The sequence below is a fragment of the Corvus moneduloides genome, chromosome 12 (genome assembly GCF_009650955.1).
Source record: "Corvus moneduloides isolate bCorMon1 chromosome 12, bCorMon1.pri, whole genome shotgun sequence".
NCBI classification, from domain to species: Eukaryota; Metazoa; Chordata; class Aves; order Passeriformes; family Corvidae; genus Corvus; species Corvus moneduloides.
This window is the reverse complement of record NC_045487.1, coordinates 8,129,233-8,145,861: the sequence shown is the minus strand read 5'-3', so window position 1 is coordinate 8,145,861 and position 16,629 is coordinate 8,129,233. Positions and strand designations below refer to the sequence as shown.

General features: G+C 46.0%; 1 protein-coding gene across 5 annotated transcripts in view; it reads left to right on the top strand.

Annotated features, from left to right (window-relative positions):
• Positions 1 to 16,629, top strand: part of WDR59 (WD repeat domain 59) — a 49,264-nt gene that overhangs the window by 9,701 nt on the left and 22,934 nt on the right. For all 5 annotated transcript variants that reach the window (XM_032121588.1, XM_032121590.1, XM_032121591.1 and 2 more), the window contains exons 5-15: positions 713 to 793; positions 2,836 to 2,873; positions 4,790 to 4,878; positions 5,347 to 5,463; positions 6,432 to 6,509; positions 7,263 to 7,419; positions 9,130 to 9,209; positions 11,375 to 11,507; positions 14,582 to 14,706; positions 15,584 to 15,748; positions 16,323 to 16,418. In XM_032121588.1, the coding sequence (XP_031977479.1) occupies positions 713 to 793; positions 2,836 to 2,873; positions 4,790 to 4,878; positions 5,347 to 5,463; positions 6,432 to 6,509; positions 7,263 to 7,419; positions 9,130 to 9,209; positions 11,375 to 11,507; positions 14,582 to 14,706; positions 15,584 to 15,748; positions 16,323 to 16,418 (1,159 nt within the window). The remainder of the gene's footprint in view (positions 1 to 712; positions 794 to 2,835; positions 2,874 to 4,789; positions 4,879 to 5,346; positions 5,464 to 6,431; positions 6,510 to 7,262; positions 7,420 to 9,129; positions 9,210 to 11,374; positions 11,508 to 14,581; positions 14,707 to 15,583; positions 15,749 to 16,322; positions 16,419 to 16,629) is intronic.

The following is a 16,629-nucleotide window of genomic DNA, read 5'->3' as shown; positions in this document are numbered from 1 at the left end:
TCACCTTAGCCCTTGATGGCTTGAGTGTCATTGCCTTAGGCTGCCATCCTTGTAAAGAGCAGCAGCCATTGTCTGGGAAACAGATAGCAGCATGTTTATTAAATTGAATCCCAGCTGTGTTTCTGTGTGATAGCAGCTTAATTAAAGCAGGTAATCCCAAAGACCAAGTTTAGAGAGTGTTACAATGGTGCAGGGGAGATTTTTGCCTGATGTTTTAAGGTCGTATTTCAATGCTGGGTTGGAAATGCAGTTGAAGAACTGTTTTTACTCAAGCTCCTGACTGTGGAAAGTATTTGCAGCCCTTGAAATGACAGTTGTTTGGGCTGACTGGAGACTGTTTGTGTCCCAGGTGCACTTGGTGTACCCAACAGGGAGGCATCGCAGAGTGAGGAGTAGATGCCAAGGATGTGTGGTTACTGAGAACTCTTTGAGACAGTGTCCCTTTGCCTGGAGGGGAAAGAGCACACACACGGTAGCTGTAAAGTTCAGGGCTAGGAGGATGCTTCACTGGAATTTACTTAGAAGCATTTCATTGCTTCTTGGAATTTACTTAGAGAAATTATTAAGATCTTGCTTTTTACTTTAAAAGTTTCAGTAGATGTCATGGAGTTGCTGTGAATTTATTGGAAAATGTACTGGTGGCCTGTGAGAAGTTGATGCAAACTCTGTGTGTGCTTTTCTTTACTGATCTACTATGATTTTGCATTTGCAGTGACCTGGACTGGGCAGTGTTTGAGCCAGATCTACTGGTCACCAGTTCAGTGGACACATACATCTACATTTGGGACATCAAGTAAGAATCAGTATGTTTCTGCATTTTGGGGAAATCACTGGACTCCTTTCCATAATTATAAGCTTGCAGGGCAATGCACACCCTGATGGGTGCTGCTCTTTAGCTGTACTTGCAAGGGCTTCAGCTACTTCCCACTGTCTCCAAGATGACTTCTGCTCCCCTATTTTCAAGCCAATTCAGAGTCAGTGATGGGCAGTAGAGTGGTACAGTTAAGCTATAACTGTCTGGCTTCACTCCCTGCCCACTTTAGATTTGCAGGCTTTTCTTGGAGCCCAAGGGTGTTCCTCAACCTGTTGGGTTTTTTTAGCTGAATTAATGAGCACCATTTCATGGTCCCATAGTCATGTTCTGCTAAATTCAGTGATTGTTGCTGGTTCTCCCTCAGTGGTGGGAAGACTGACAATGGTATTCAGGAAGGTTTTCCTGTTTGTACCTTCCCTTGTTTCCTGGTGCTGCTTTCTGCCATGAGTATTTTCAGCAGATAGTTCCAACTATATGTCCAAATTTAAGCCCATATTTTACAGCTGAGAAGCAAGGAGCTGGCACTGGGATTTCTGGGTTCTCTTGCTGGCTGTACAATAACTCTTTATCACCCCCAGCAAATCACTTTGTTCCTCTCTGCCTCCCTTACTCAGTTATAATAGGAGGATAATTACATAACCCCCCTGCACCAGGCTACTTGGAGGCTTGCTTAGCTCCTGTGAACAACCACTTAGATCCTTGGTCAAATGGTGCTTCAGAATGACAATATGTTATTAATGTGTAATTAAAAGACATAGAGATACAATAACTTCTGGTTGTTTTCCTGTGATACTATTTTATCACCAAGCAGAAAAAATAGAGTTCTCTGAAGGTTGTTATCAGAAGTCCTCCTTTAACTCTGTTGTGCCCTTCCATTGTTTTGTGCCTGCCTGTGTCACTTGCCCAGAAATGCTTCCTTAGGCAGTCTCTGAAAGTGTCTACATCCCACTTGTGCTAGGAAAGGCTCTGAGCTTGTTGTGGCACTGAGGTCCTGGTGCTGCTAGCCTCCAGCAAATTAACATCCTGCTGAAGTGACTGTCTCTAATGACACCCTAGGGAGGTAGTCCTGCAGTAAGGGCAGCTGGAAATTCCCCACTTAATTTTTCATACAAAATGACTTTTTGATTAGGCAGAAACTCTTAGAGGAAGAGGTGCGGTCCATTCCAGAAAATGCTCTGCTTTTCAGCAAACAGAAAAAGCTGAAGACAATATTCCTTATTTTCACTGGCACTTTTCATAAAGAGCAGGTGAATTCCTGAGGAGCCAGGCCGGGAATTAAATTATTACCTTGATCTGTGCCCTGGCTGCTAGGAGTTGTCGTGGTGCCACACCGGTTCCTGCTGCTGTGGAATTTGGTTTGTAGACAGACAGAATTTAGACTGCACACAGCTGGGCTGATTTCCTACTAATTTTGTTATTATATGCTAGACATGAAGTTTTTGCTCTGTAGTAACTGCTCCATCTGCTTTAAATCAGGATCTGCAAAGGCTCGACAAATACATCAGTGGCTTTTGTCGAGTGTTTCCACAGCTCTGTTTGTTCCTTTAATCCTCCTTGGAAAGGCTGTTTTGTTGCTTCCTGCAGCAACAATTTGTGAGCCCTGTTTCCTTGCCTACCCAGTTGCAATATGCCACGCTTTGTGTATGTTTCTCTTCTCTCTAGTCCCGTCCAGCTCTGGCCTCTGTCCTAAACTTCCTGCTGCATGTGGTGGCAAGGATCATAGAATAGTTTGGGTTGGAAGGGACCTTAAAGATCTAGTTCCATCCCTCTGCCAAGTGCAGGGACACCTTCCAGTAGACCAGGTTGCTCCAAGCCTCATCCAGCCTGGTCTTGAACACTTCCAGGATGGCTGTTGTCCTCCAGCTGGTCACCTTTATTCCATTTAATGCTGGTGCATTTTGGTAAGCAGAAGGTACATCAGGTCTGAAGGCAGCAATAACATTAGTACCAGAATAGCAGGGAGCTCACTGGGAAGGTTGGACTATGCTGTGTGTACTCACAGTGGCCACGTTGTATTTCAGAGACACCAGGAAGCCCACAGTCTCGCTCTCTGCAGTTGGTAAGTCTGATGTGTATGACATCGGCAGTAAACAACGTTATTGTTGCATGCCCCTACTGTTACTCCTCCCTCCCTTCATGCTCCAAGGCCAGGCATGGCAAAGTACAGAAGTGCCACCATGTGTGATTGTCGCATGTAGGAGCAGCCTGAACTCTAAAAGTTCACAGCTCCTTTTAGAGAAGCAGAATTCAGAAGAGATGTGGAGCCCCTTGAGGTTCCCAGGCATGGAGGGCAGTTATGGTCCTTGAACTTGCTGTCCTGATATTGGTGAACAGCTACATGGAGCTTCCTCTGTGCTTAACCACCCTGCTGCACTGCTTTTCCTGGATTGTCTGTCTGTAATTTCCTCACGTCCTTTTATGTTTGATTGGATCAGTTGAGGAACTGAACCACACCTCAGGCAGCCCTGTGCCAGCCTGTCCCCTTGCTCACTGAGGGTTGGGCACAGCAGCTGGCTGTATCCGCTTCCCTGCGGCACCTGCAACGTTCAAGTAGCACACAAGGTGCTGTCTTTGGGCTGTGCTCTTGTCCTGGCTGCTGGCAGGGTGAGTGTCCAGCCCCTGCAATACCACGCCCTGGCAGGTGCTGCGTGTCTGTCCTCACCGGCTGGAGCTGGCACTGGGCACAGATGATGAGCAAAACGTCCTTTCACTGAGTTACTGTCCCCAGTACTGGAGCAGTCCTCACGATGTGTAACTCTTATGCTCTGCTGCTTACATCTCCTTAGGCTACACATCTGCAGCAGCTCCCAGTCCCCTCCCAGCCAGCAAAGCTCTCTGTCACAGAAATACAAAAACCTTACTGAGTCAGAGAGAAGAAGTGGTCGGTTCTGGTGTCTGGGGTGAGGTTTCACGGCTGAGCCAGCCCAGCAGCCTGCTCCCCAGAAAGCTTCCTTGCTTCCTTCTTTCCTCCTGTGCCTGATGCTGTTTAATGCTGGTCCAGACATTTGTGTACCCTTCAGTGAGTGGATCAAGTCAATCAACTGGCAGTCTATTTGCAGCTTTTTATCCCCCGAAATAGCTTTTTGCCAGGTTGTCAGGATGAATCTGCTCACCATGCAGCAGGAGGTGGGTAGTGGAGGTGGGGAATAGCAGCAGGCGAGATCTGTTTAGCTTTCTCATGGATCTCACCTTTCTGATAGCTCAAAAGGTTTGAAAATACTGGCAGAATAAGGATGAACAGATGCATTATGCTTACAATACCTGAATAATCCACATTAACTGAAGCTGTGCTTTGTTTCTTCATAGAAATAACCACCCATCTTCTGATTTGACTGAGTCCCTCATGATATCACATATAAGTCATATCTGGACCATCATCCAGTTTCTTTACACTGTCATTCATGTCTTTGACTTCTGTGGTGTATTTTGACAGATGGGCCGTCTGGTCCACCCAGTGAGTCCACCTCCAGCTGGCCACGCCCAAGGTCACCTGCACAGCAGCCTTCTCCTACACCTGTATTTTAATCATAGATCAATGGCATTAGTTGCCTGTGTAGCAGCTGATAGTATGTAGGGTGGTGGGGAGATGAAACAGGCCCTAAGCACCTGGAAGTAACTTGAATAAAAAGAGAGGGGATTTGGGAAGGAGGTGATGAACCTACATTTCTGGTCTGGAGGAAGTTGCTCCATTGGAGCTAATGGACATGAGTATTTTAATCAGGTACGGCCCCTGGCTAGAAGATGTGATAAAGATCTCTAGGTATGCAGCTGGAACACTTGCTTTGCTGTCCTGAGGATACAAATGATACACTGAGGAATCAGGAGTTAATAATTTTCATGCCGTCCTTTATGATGGCTTCTGGGATATATCCTTCCTCTGAACTGCCTTTCCTGGGCTAAGAGCAGCTCTTGGCCCTGGCCATGGGACTACTTCTCTTTAATTGCTTGTTTTGGACTGCTGTGTTTGTGCTGCAGCTGGAGCTTCCCAGGTGAAATGGAACAAGAAAAATGCCAACTGTTTAGCAACAAGCCACGATGGGGATGTCCGAATATGGGACAAAAGGGTAAGCTGAGGGCTTTTTGAGCAGTCTGTACATATTCCCACCTACCCAATACAGACATTCCTCTGGTGACAGATAAATACTGAGGAAATGTACTACTTTATCCCAAATCTCTCTCATGGGTCAGTTTAAATTAGAGAGAATTGGGAGTCCAAGAGCCTGAAGAGAGTATGTAGGTAGCCTCCTTCCTCAGAAACTGTGTCCATTAACATTTTCCTTTTGATCTCATAGTACTTAACTGTTAAACTGAGTATAAAGCATGGTTTAGGGTTAGGTGCGCTTGGTGACTGGAATTTGCCACACCTTTAAACGATTTTTTCTTCAACTACTTTTGCTGAGCTATTTGCTGTTCCCCAGCAGGGGTGGTTGTTCTAACTGTCTTGCCCTTGTTACAGTGTCTCTTTTTATGCCAAAGAACTAGACCAAATTTCAGGAGTCCTGCGCTGAAAAGGACAATGTCTCTCCTTGCAGAAGCCCAGCACTGCAGTGGAGTATTTGGCAGCTCATCTCTCCAAAATCCATGGTCTGGACTGGCATCCTGACAATGAGTATACACTGGCCACTTCCAGCCAGGACAACTCTGTCAGGGTAAGTGTTGCTTCTGCAATTCATGCTAGGGAGGTGGAAGGATGGTGGAGCAGATCCCCTGCTGCTGCTGCTGAAGTTTGGGGGAGTGCTTTGGCATTGGCAAGATCTGGATCTTCATTGTTTGGTTTCTGGCCACCTGGTGTGTTGAGCCAGGACTGCACTTTCAGAACAGGCCGAGAGGTCATTGAAGAATGGGTGCACATATGTTTGCCACATATCTGTGGTGATCAGGGCAGTATTGAAGCTGAAAACAACTGCCTCTGCCTGTTGCTTGCCAGAAAGGAGCAGACCACAAATGCCAGAAGAGCCTTTTTCCCCGAAATGCAGTGTTGCCAGCCTCAAGCTGATTACAGCAACTTGAGGGGAGACATACTTCAGCCCCTGGAGTTTCCAAACTCATATTGAGCAGGATTATCAATAAGAGACTGCCACAAGCACTGCTGTGCAGGGCCTCTTACTTGAGGGGAAATAGCATGCTTTGTATGTCAGCCAAATGGAGTTCATTCACATTGAGCTAAGCTCTGAGGCGAATGCAATTCATGTGTATTCTAGCAAAGCAAAAGGTTAGATTCTTCATTAGAAAATTAGCAGTAACAGCAGGGTGGGCCTGCCTCCAGCCTGGACTGGCACACTGGCTGGCAGCCTGCAGGGTACCTTGTAGCTCTGAAAGCCCAAGCAGGCTGCCTGTCTCCCTGCTCTAATTACTCAAGCTATGATCACTGTGAATATGACCCCAAGTCACTCATTTTCTAAGGGATGCTGCCAGACGCTGATAGCTTGGTATTTGTCCTTTGGGGCCGTCTCTGCTGTTAATGAATGGGATTACTAATGATGCTGTGGGCACCCTGGCATGCTTTTTGGTCTGTTCTATCTGCAAGCCATGTGGAAAACTACAGCCTGAAAGTATAGCTAGCTGACTCCTGCCTTTGCTTGCCTTTCTCTTGGTTTGTTGTTTTTTTTTTTTTAAGTTCTGGGATTACCGTCAGCCTCGGAAATACCTCAATATCCTTCCCTGCCAGGTTCCTGTCTGGAAGGCAAGATACACGGTGAGTGAGAAACTCCCACCAGCTCCACTTGTGCTCTGAGAAGAATGCACAAAGAGGCATTAAATAAAGAACCGCCCAAGGGCTTCTCACCAGTTCTACTTGTGGACATTATTAAGTTGATTTTAAAAATCCCTCTTGGTGCCTAAAAGACCTAGAAAAGCAGCATCCATAGTGGGGGCATTCAGGAGAAGGAGTGAGCAAGCACCCACCTATGTGAAGCTAAGGCTCCTTACATCAGTCATAACTGTTTTCTTCCCCAGAGATCTGAATGTGGCCTGAAGCCAGTGCTGTGCCTTGAATCTTTGATCGCCTTTCCCTGTCCTGACAGCAAGGGGTGTAGGATTGGGTTCCATGTTCCTCTGAGCACTGTGACCCTGAGGAGCTGCTGGGGCTCAGTCTCCAGGTAGCAGTTCTTGCAGCTCCAGGCAGATTGCAGTAAGGATCCCCAGTGAAAAGTCTGGTGAAATCCCTCCAGCCTCACTGCTGAAAAGTGAGGAAGCAGCAAAAGAAGTTACTCATCTTAAGTAAGCTGCATTGAGTATCTCAGTGTACTACATCTTACCCCTTGAAACACAGTGTTTTTGCACAGCAATTGCCTTGGCCCTACCCAGTTTTTGGCCTGATTCTCTTTTGTGCTGAGCTCATTTAAAACCTTTGCATTTGTGTTAGTGGGAAAAGGGAAAAATGAGAGTGTAATAGCAGGATGGGAACATAACTCTCCCTGGCTAACTGGAAGGATGCTTCTCTCTCAAGCCTTTCAGCAATGGGCTGGTGACGGTGATGGTCCCCCAACTCCGTCGGGAAAACAGTCTCCTCCTCTGGAATGTCTTTGACCTGAACACGCCTGTCCACACTTTCGTGGGACATGATGATGTGGTGCTGGAATTTCAGTGGAGGAAGCAGAAAGAAGGTGAGTTCAGGGCTGAATGTGCTCTCTTCCCTGCGCTGTGGCTGTCAGCTAACCAGGGGTGTGGAGACCTGGCTTCTGGTTGCAATGCTGTTGCTGTTTGACTCTTGCCTTTCTTTGGAGTAGCTCCTGCTCACCGTCCTGCCCCCACTGCCCACCTCAAACTACAGCTGTTTTGTACTGGTTTTATGGCAGTGCCCACGGAAGCACTGCCTTGTTTCCTTGCTAACAAAGCAAATCTACAAATGCTGAGTGGGTCAGTGGTGACTCTCATTGCTTCCACTCTCCTGGGAGTCTCTTTTTAAATGAATCTTTCAGAATAAACTGTGCAAATTATTAAGATAGGTGCATGAGTGCAGGCACCCTGCCTCTGCTCAGAGCTGCAGGCTAACCAGTCAACCCCTCATATCATGGCCTGGATCAGCTGCCTCCAGCATATCCCAGACCGCAGACCCAGCAAGCTCACCTTACTTGTTTGCTGGACAAGGCAAGGGAGGAATAACATGGGGTAGAGAGTCTGCTGCTAGAGTTCAGTGCTGACTAAATTTTCTAGTGTAAGCAGCTAAGAATAGGAGATTCCATACCAGAGGTTGCATAACCACACAGAGCACAGCTTTGTTTCCAGCACCTTGGCTGCCACTGCCAGAATGTGCATGTCTGGCTTTGGTGTCACTTGTGCTACAGCTTTGCAGTGCTGTGTAAAACTGCTGGTCCAGCCCTTGGCCACCAGCTGCTGGGGCCATTCAGTTAAGTCACCTCCTTCTCCATACCTTGATTTTCCTCTTTCAAAAAGAGGAGAGCAGTGGAGAACTATGTTAGGATCTGGAGGCACAGTCTAAGACAGTTTGTGAATGAACACTGAAACAGGCTTGAGCTACAGTTGGTTTTCTTAGCTGAGTTAATAGATACATACCCGAGACTGGATGTCTTGCTTGTCTCAAGCAACGTAAATCAATCACACAAACATTCTAAGTCGGCTTCAGTGTGGAAACAACCAAGATAGCACAAATTTCCTTCCACAGAGTCCGTTGTGCTGTATTTAGACAGCCCCTATGCCTCAGCAGAGGGGTGTAGGAAGCAGCTGTGCAGCAGCAAATTCCTAAGCATAGCAGCTGTTTGACAAGGGAAACTTAAAACTGTATCACAAGACCTAAACATGGACATAAATAGGTCTGTGTACCTCTGCCTGATAGATAGTATGTGGTTAGATCTATTTCCTTACAACCTGAACTTGGCATCACCCAACTCTTTCAGAAGCAAAAAGAGGAAGGGCAGAACCACTTTCTCTTAGCTTAGAAATGTTTTAAAACATCTACTTTTTGAAACAGATTTGATGAACTGAAATACATTTTCACTTTACAGTTATAGTTGAGAAACATTTATTTTTACAATACTATTTCTTCTATTTAAATAAATATTGTTGTGGATCTTGTTCATTCCTGGTTGGAAAACTTGTGCCACATTCATTATACTTTGTGCTTTTGGCTTGTAAATCACAGCCTGTTTAGGGGTGTGGTAACTGTGGTGTGGGGAGGCACAAAGCTGATGTACCTGGGTCAATCCCAAGTAGAAAAGAACTTGCTCTGCCTTTCAGTTTAGTGCCTTATCCATTGGATGTGCCTGCTGGCTTGTTTGAATCTGTTTGCACTAAACACAGGGCTGAGATAGTCTCTGTTTTCCAGCAGGGTCTCTAATTGTTTCTGTCCTCTTTAGGCTCTAAAGATTACCAGCTGGTTACGTGGTCCCGGGATCAGACCCTGCGGATGTGGCGGATTGACTCTCAGCTGCAGAGGGTACATGAGCACTCTGGCTCTTTAACAGTAGGCAGTTTTCTTACAGGCTGCCTTCACCTCCCCTTCCTTGCACTCCCAGTCACTCCTCTGATATCCTAGAGCTGCAGACACAGCAGCCAGCTGCTGCTTCACTTTCCTCTTCTGCTCCAGCCCCAAAACATCCCCAGGGAGACCTGTGACGGGGCTTCTCTTTTGCGCCTGTGTCTCAAAAGTTTCTGTGGCTGTGTGAAGCTGCTTTGTTGTCTAACATTAAATGCAGAATTTTGTTTGGGGAAGGTAGAGGGCAGTTGCTGCCTGCATTGCCTCTAAAATGCCATGTCCATGGCTGCAAGGCTGTATTTCTTGGCTGTTTAGGTGCCAGGTAAATGTAGGGATTGTGCCCTCCTCTCCCTCACCTTGTGTCCATTGCCTCTAAGCCTGGGGTGGGTGGTGTGAGTGTGTGGATCTGCGGCAGTTACAGATTCTGATGCAATTACTAGAACAGCTGTGCTGGCTCATACCAGAGGTTCATATGGCCACAGTGAGCCACATGGCCCTGTCACATCTTCAGCTGATGTCTTGGGAGGGGATAAGAATGAGGCAGGCATGGAGTGATGTTTCTCTCAAATGCCCTGTCAGCCTCCTGCAGTTTGCAGCTTAGAGGCTCATTGAGTCTGGCGCCTTTGTATTTGGTAGAGCTTGATGAGTTTCACTTCCACAGATTGGTTCTGTCTTTTCTTGGACCTGTGTACATTTTTGTCACCTTAAACATCTTAGCAACAGGGAGTTTCAAGGGTTTTCTGCATGTTGTGTGGAAAACCAGCTCATTTGTTTATTTTGCCACCTAATTTCGTACCATTGAAGATGAAATGAGCCATATTCTCTGTGTTACTGATGATTGTGTAGCCCTCCATCATATCCCTTCTCAGCTGCCTCCTTTTTCAAGTCAAGAGATCTTGATTTAATTTGTCCTTTGTACTAGAATTCTCTTTGATTGTCCTTTTGCCTTTCACGACCCTTTTTCAGTTCTACTATATACCTTTGGGGATGGGGATCTGAGCTTTGTTCTTTCCAAAGAATTCTCAGTGCTCACTTTAGTTTTTAAATTGTTTGGCATAATTCCATGAAGTCATCAGCTTAGTCTGGCTTCTACATGTTGTTCCCTCAGCTTGAACTTGCCATTTTTTCCCAATGTGTGTTGCTTTATATTTACCTGAGCCAAAGTTCATCTTTTAATACAGTTACTCTGGTAAGGTCCTTCTGTGATTGTTTGCCATCAGCCACACTTGTTACTGCCCTGAAAAACTTGGTGGCGTCAGCAAACCTGGTCATTTCGCTATTCACCTCCTATTCCAGGTTTTTAATGAATATCTTGAGAAGCATGTGTCCCAGCACAGATCCTGCAGGAGTCCTGCAGGTCTGTAACAAACTTTCTCTGTGAAAAATGACCCTTTACTCCTACCTGATATATTTGTGAACATTTGATTTCTTTCTTGTCTTTAAATCAATTGTTCATTCATGTCAGAGCCTTTATTTTTCCTTTTATTTTTCCTCTGCTGGCTCCTGCTCTTTTGTCCTTGTCTTTGTCTGGATCAAACTACACACATGATGGCATGTTGCTGGTGACCAATGATGTAATTTGCTACATCACACCCTTACCCTTTCTCTTCCCTTCATCTTCCCAGTTTTCCTGTGCTGAACTTAAAATCCAGGGTTTTACAGTCTCATTTTGATACAGGACCTAGAACAATAGGGCCCCACGTATGCACCTGGGTCTCTAGATCCTACTGGAGTGTAAATATCAAATGCAGAAACTGTGCTACTATTAAATTTGATCTAAAAAACTAAACTAGTTTTAACAAATTAATTCAAGGAATTAAAGTCATATCAGTTTTAATTTTGACTAAAGGTAAACCTCTATTACTTAGACTGGCCCTGTCAATTAAGTGGCTTTTTAAGTGAGCAGGAGATTTGGCCAGGCTGTCTGAGGTGACATAGTTGAAGGTGCTGGAAAGTGGACGATCACCTGTCTTTGTCACAGGAACAATGCAGTCTTAGTCATGACTGTTGCGTGGACAGACCTACCTTGCAAATCCATCTGTCTGGAGAAGTGAGTTGTTTAGTGGTGGCTCTTCCCACAGCTTGGATTCTGTTGTGCAGCATGTGGGTGTGTTTGTTCTTTTCAGCTCTGTGCTAATGATATCCTGGATGGAGTCGAGGACCTCATCGATGGCATTTCTCATCTGCCAGAGCCAGACAAGACCCTTCACCCTCAGGATGCAGAGCCCCAGCATAACTCTGGACATGGGGATGAGGAAGGTGAGAAGTGATGGCTTGTGGAACCTCAAATGCCAGCATCTTTGTGTTGGGAAGAAGATACATTTTGGCCTAAGAAAACATCACAGGCAAAGCGCAACCTGCTGTTGTTTCAAAGGTTAATGGATTCCTCATCAGGGCAGAGGAAAAGCACTAGGGGTTCCTCAGGATGGTCCTCCCAAGTATTTTCTCTTTTAACACAATGATTCTAGCTGTAAAATGAAGCTCTTCCTTGTCAGGATTTTAATTTAACGGCATTCTCTTTAGGTTGTAGTTGTGGCTTGTTGCCAAAAGTAAGGCAATCAGAAGTAAGTTCTGCCTTTTAAGAAGATAGATTAGTTTAAGCCGAGAGATGAGCCCACAGAAGAGGGAGTGTGTGAGTAAGGCACTCTGACACAAGCTGCTTACATCACACCTGGTACCTAAACACTTCTGCTGGGGTCCCTGTGTGAACTGATCTAACCAGGAGGTGTTTGCTGGTGTCTTCACCAGAAGTAGATACAGAGACAGGTCATGCATTTTTGGTCATGTATTGATGAGAGGTGGCTGAAGGCTGGCAGAGCAGAGCGGGAGGGATAGTATCTCTGGCTTCTGAGATACTGAGGGGTGGATGGGAGAGACTTTGACAGAAAGTGTTTGTTTGTCCCTACAGAAAAGAAGGCATGCAAGGAAGGAACATGAAGGAGGGTTTGTGTGGTTAAGGCTCTGGCCAGGTTAAACATTCAGAGTTAGTGTTTGAACAGTGTAAGTACAAGAATAGAAGAGGTTATAGCATCACATGGTGGTGATGTGCATGGAAAAAAGGTATCTAAAGAGATTTCTACAGCTACCCTGAGGAAGAAGAATTGGATGCACCAATGCCTTTATGCCAGTTTGGGTTTAAATTCACAGCTCCTTTCTGTGCTGTAGCCATGCCACAAATGGATCCCCACGTGATGGGTTTATGGGGAAGCAATTTGATTCTCTCTTTGCTTGCTAATAAACTGCAGAGAAGGGGAGAAGTGGTTTAATGTCTGTCCTTTGAATAAAGGAGCAGTTGTGAGGTCCCTTAGTGAAAGCATCTCTTCCTTACTGGAAGTTTCCTGCTCAGCAATCGCCAGTGAAGTTCCTCTCTGCCTCCTGTCCTGTGTGGTAACAGAACAAGTTTCTGAAAGACATCAGAACTTCTGTCTATGTCAGGGTTTTAGAAGATGATAGAAAAAGCCCCAGCTACCTGTGCTCACTATGAGCAGTACTTCTGGGGCAGCACAACCTCTCTTGCTCCAGCTGGGAGCATTCTGGCTGCCTGATCTCTCTTTTTTCCACAGGAGAGAATGAACTCTTTCACTGTCCCTGATGAGGCACATCCATACATCCCATGTGGTTTCTGTGTGGGTCTGGTTTCTCTGTGGTTTCTTCTTTGGTTCAGACTGGTATGGTTTTCCTTGTGGCCAAAGGGAATGATATGGCTTTTCTGTAGCAGGGTAGATTTTGCTGCAAATAACACAATTGCAGGATTAATGTACAAGCAAATCCCTAGGTAGGAATTTCAGTTCTTTCTAGCCAAAAGGTATTGTGGACTCTTGATGTTTCACCCTGGGGGTGGCTGCATTTAAGCTGCAGACAAAGCCTTCATGTTATATTAGTAAAGCACTTTGGGGGATCTTTGAAGAGAACAGCACTCTGCAGGTGAATGAGAGAGCCCCAGCTGTGCCTTCGCTGTGCAAGCTCTCCCTGCTGCTTTTAGAGGAGCTTTAGGAATCTGTACAAATGCGTAGCTTTGGAGGATTAAAAACTAATTGGAAGGGAATGGGAGGAGAAGACAAAGGGAGGGTACTGCCCATACTGGGAACCTCAGAGATGGCTTTTCAGTAAGCTACATGCTGTCTTAAGCTAGAAATAATTATCTTTCCTGAGAGTCACTGATCTTCCTTTAATCTCCTTTTCAGCTCCCTTTTCTGGAATGTATCTAAGCACTGTAATAAAATTGCAAACAAGAATGATTGGCTAAGCATCCTACTTAACCAAATCCAGCAACCCATTGGGCAGTGGTAATACCAGATATTTGTCCCAACAGCAAAGTCAGTAACTTCTCGGTGAATACCTGTAAAAGGTCAACTTTTTGCATTTCTTTTCGTTTGGTTTTTTGGGTGTTTTTTTGCTAGGAATAGTCTGTGCAATTTGATATTGCAAGTGTGAAAATGACAGCTGAAAAATCAGGACTTCCCTTCTGTCCTTGGAACCATCATAAAAAAAAAGATTTAGCCTTCTTAAGAAGTGGTGCCACAGCAAAATGCCCCAGTAGAGGTAAAGAAATAGCAAGAAATGAGGCAAAAGCCAGGCACAACCACAGGCAGAGACCAATTCTTCCAAAACTCAGTGAAGTTTGTTATCTTAACTGTAATTCTTTGTGTCCTGCAGCGCTTGTCTGGCTGTTTAAATGTGTTCTGGCCTTCAGGGGTTGTTGTCCTCCTGAAAACTGTTGGAACTGGAGAGTTAGACCCAGTATTTTGATGAGTCTTTAAAGGCTGTTAAAGCACTAGAGTGCTTTGCAACATTAAATGAAAATGGCTGTTACAAATGAATTAGGCTTCTATTAGGACCAGAAATACTCCCTGCTCTCTCCCAAAGCATTGTTATGCTTTGGAAGCTTTCCCTGAAAGTCAGGAGTGGTGGAGTGTTAGTCCCAAAGACCAGAGCTCCTCCTGGAGACTGCTTTGGCTGCAGTTCTTTCCTGCTGAGCTGAGACGCTCCACTTCAGCCGGTCGTGACTCTGGCAGCACTGTGTAGGGAGGAAAAAGGGTCTCACATGAGAAGAGAAGGACCATTTAGGACTGTACAGGGTACAGGCAGGTTCTGTAACCTTCCTGGGAACGCTGTGTGCAGACAGGTTTGGTTTTTTGAAGAGAAGGGTCAGAAACTTGCATCTAAACAACAGCTGAGACCCTCCAGCTTACAGGTCTTTGCCAGGTAAAACTCATACCTCCATGTGTCAGAAGAGCAGAGGAAAACCTGCTGCCTTGGCTGCCTCCTGACATCATGTGAAAAACTCTGCCTGTTATGGCTTGTCTCAACCTGTTTTCCATCTTTCCTGTCAGCCTTAAAAGAAGATTTCCTGAATGACCCCCTGGTGGGAAAGAAAACGGACCAACTGGGGCTGCCTCAAACACTGCAGCAGGAGTTTTCACTGATCAATGTGCAGATCCGAAATGTCAATGTGGAGGTACAGAGTTTGCTTTTGCTGGCTTGTTAGGAGGGGATGTGGGCAGGCTGGCTTATTGGAGCCTTTAGAGAGGAACCTTCTTTGCTGCAGTGACTGCTGTCTGTAAATAAGTTTTATTTTGAGCTGTAGAGATCCTCTTGGCCAGGGGTAGTAAGAAAGAGGATAATCCCAGACACTGGTGTGAGAGAAATGTTTCAGCAGAGTAAGTATACTGGCTGATCTTGAGAAGGCTGGATGGTGTTTTCCTTTCTGCCTAGACTGGAGAGTGGAAGGTGACTTGTTCCATGCAGTTGATCTCATTTCAACTGTTTCTGAATCCAGTCTGCTGAGCACTCCCTATCCTGAACTCTGTCTCTCAGTTTTGGCCTCTCCCTTGCACTCCAAACTCTCCTCTCTGCGTGGAAGCTGACTGGAGGCACAGCATTGAACTGGGCTGGGAGATTCGAGGCAGCTGCCTGTCTCCTTTCCCCACCCTGGTGGTTTCACAGCTCATGGCACGATGCAGATGTAGTTTTCTGAGACCTTGGAGCAGGATCATAGAAGGTGCCTGTTACTGCTGCACTGGGCCTGGAGCTTTCCATGGCCAAGTGAAGTGGGCTGGGGTGCAGTGGCTGTTGGGAGCAGAGCCCCTTTCTTGGTGCTACCTGGGCTGGCCATGATCTCCAGGTGCTGGGATTCTGGAATATTGGTCTGCTGGTGGGCGTGAGTCTGTCCCCATCTGCCTGGGGCTTTTTGCTGTCACGGTGTTCCCTGCCCTTGAGAACAGCATGATTTTGTCTTATGTGCAGAGGAATCAGTCCCTCAGCATAAATTTAAGCCGCTGTAAGTTGGGAAGTCCTGGGAGATCTAACTAGAGAGCAATTGCTTTTCCTCACAGATGGATGCAGTGAGTCGCAGCTGTACGGTGTCGGTGCACTGCGGCAACCACAGAGTCAGGATGCTGGTGATGTTCCCTGTCCAGTATCCCAATAATGCTGCACCGTCCTTCCAGTTCATCAACCCAACCTCCATCACAGCTTCCATGAAGGCAAAGCTGCTGAAGGTGTGTATAGAGTGTCTTTATAAATGTACAAATGATGACTACTTGGTGTCTGGATTTTACTGACACATAACCGAACATCAGACTTTGCTGAAGACATACCACAGGTCATGCTGAACAGATAAATTGTGAAACCTATAGGATGAGGTTTTTGTTGATGTTGCAGCCCAGTGTTTGCCTTTTTCCACTGCTTCTTCATTGCTGCTATGTTCCAGTGTGATGTGTATTGCCTGAGGATCCCTAACATCCTGCTCCTCATGTAGTTGCCATCAACCCAATAATAGACAAAATGACCAGCTAAGCATCCAGCTGCAGAATGATACTGTTTTTGAGCTCGGATGTTGCTTCCTGCTCTACTACACAAGCTTATTTAAAAATGAGGGGATTTTTTTTTACACAGGCCCTGCTAATTCAGACCAGCCACTCCTCAGAGCAGACAGCACACCAGTGGCTCCAGTGAATGTTAGAGGATGTCTGTGGCCTGTTCAGGTCCTGGCATCTAAGCTGTTCTGCAGACAAAAAGGATGTGGGCAAAGTGGGGAAACAGCCATAATTCAAGTTGCATCTTATATTCCAGATACTGAAAGACACCTCCCTGCAGAAAGTGAAGCGGAACCAGAGCTGCCTGGAGCCTTGCCTGCGTCAGCTGGTGTCCTGGCTGGAGTCTGTCGTGGTATGGAGAACTCCGTGGGCTTTCTGCCCTAGTTTGTTGTCTTCTCCCATGCCCCACACTTCTGACTCTGCAGTGAGAGTCTGGCCTCATTAGATGTGTAAATAGACCCCTGTGACTGGCCATTATGTTTGTGTGAGCACTTCTGGTTAATGTTGAAGAGAGCTGGGTGGATGATTAGATGTGTTTTGTTTTCCACAAATGAGGCCCTGAA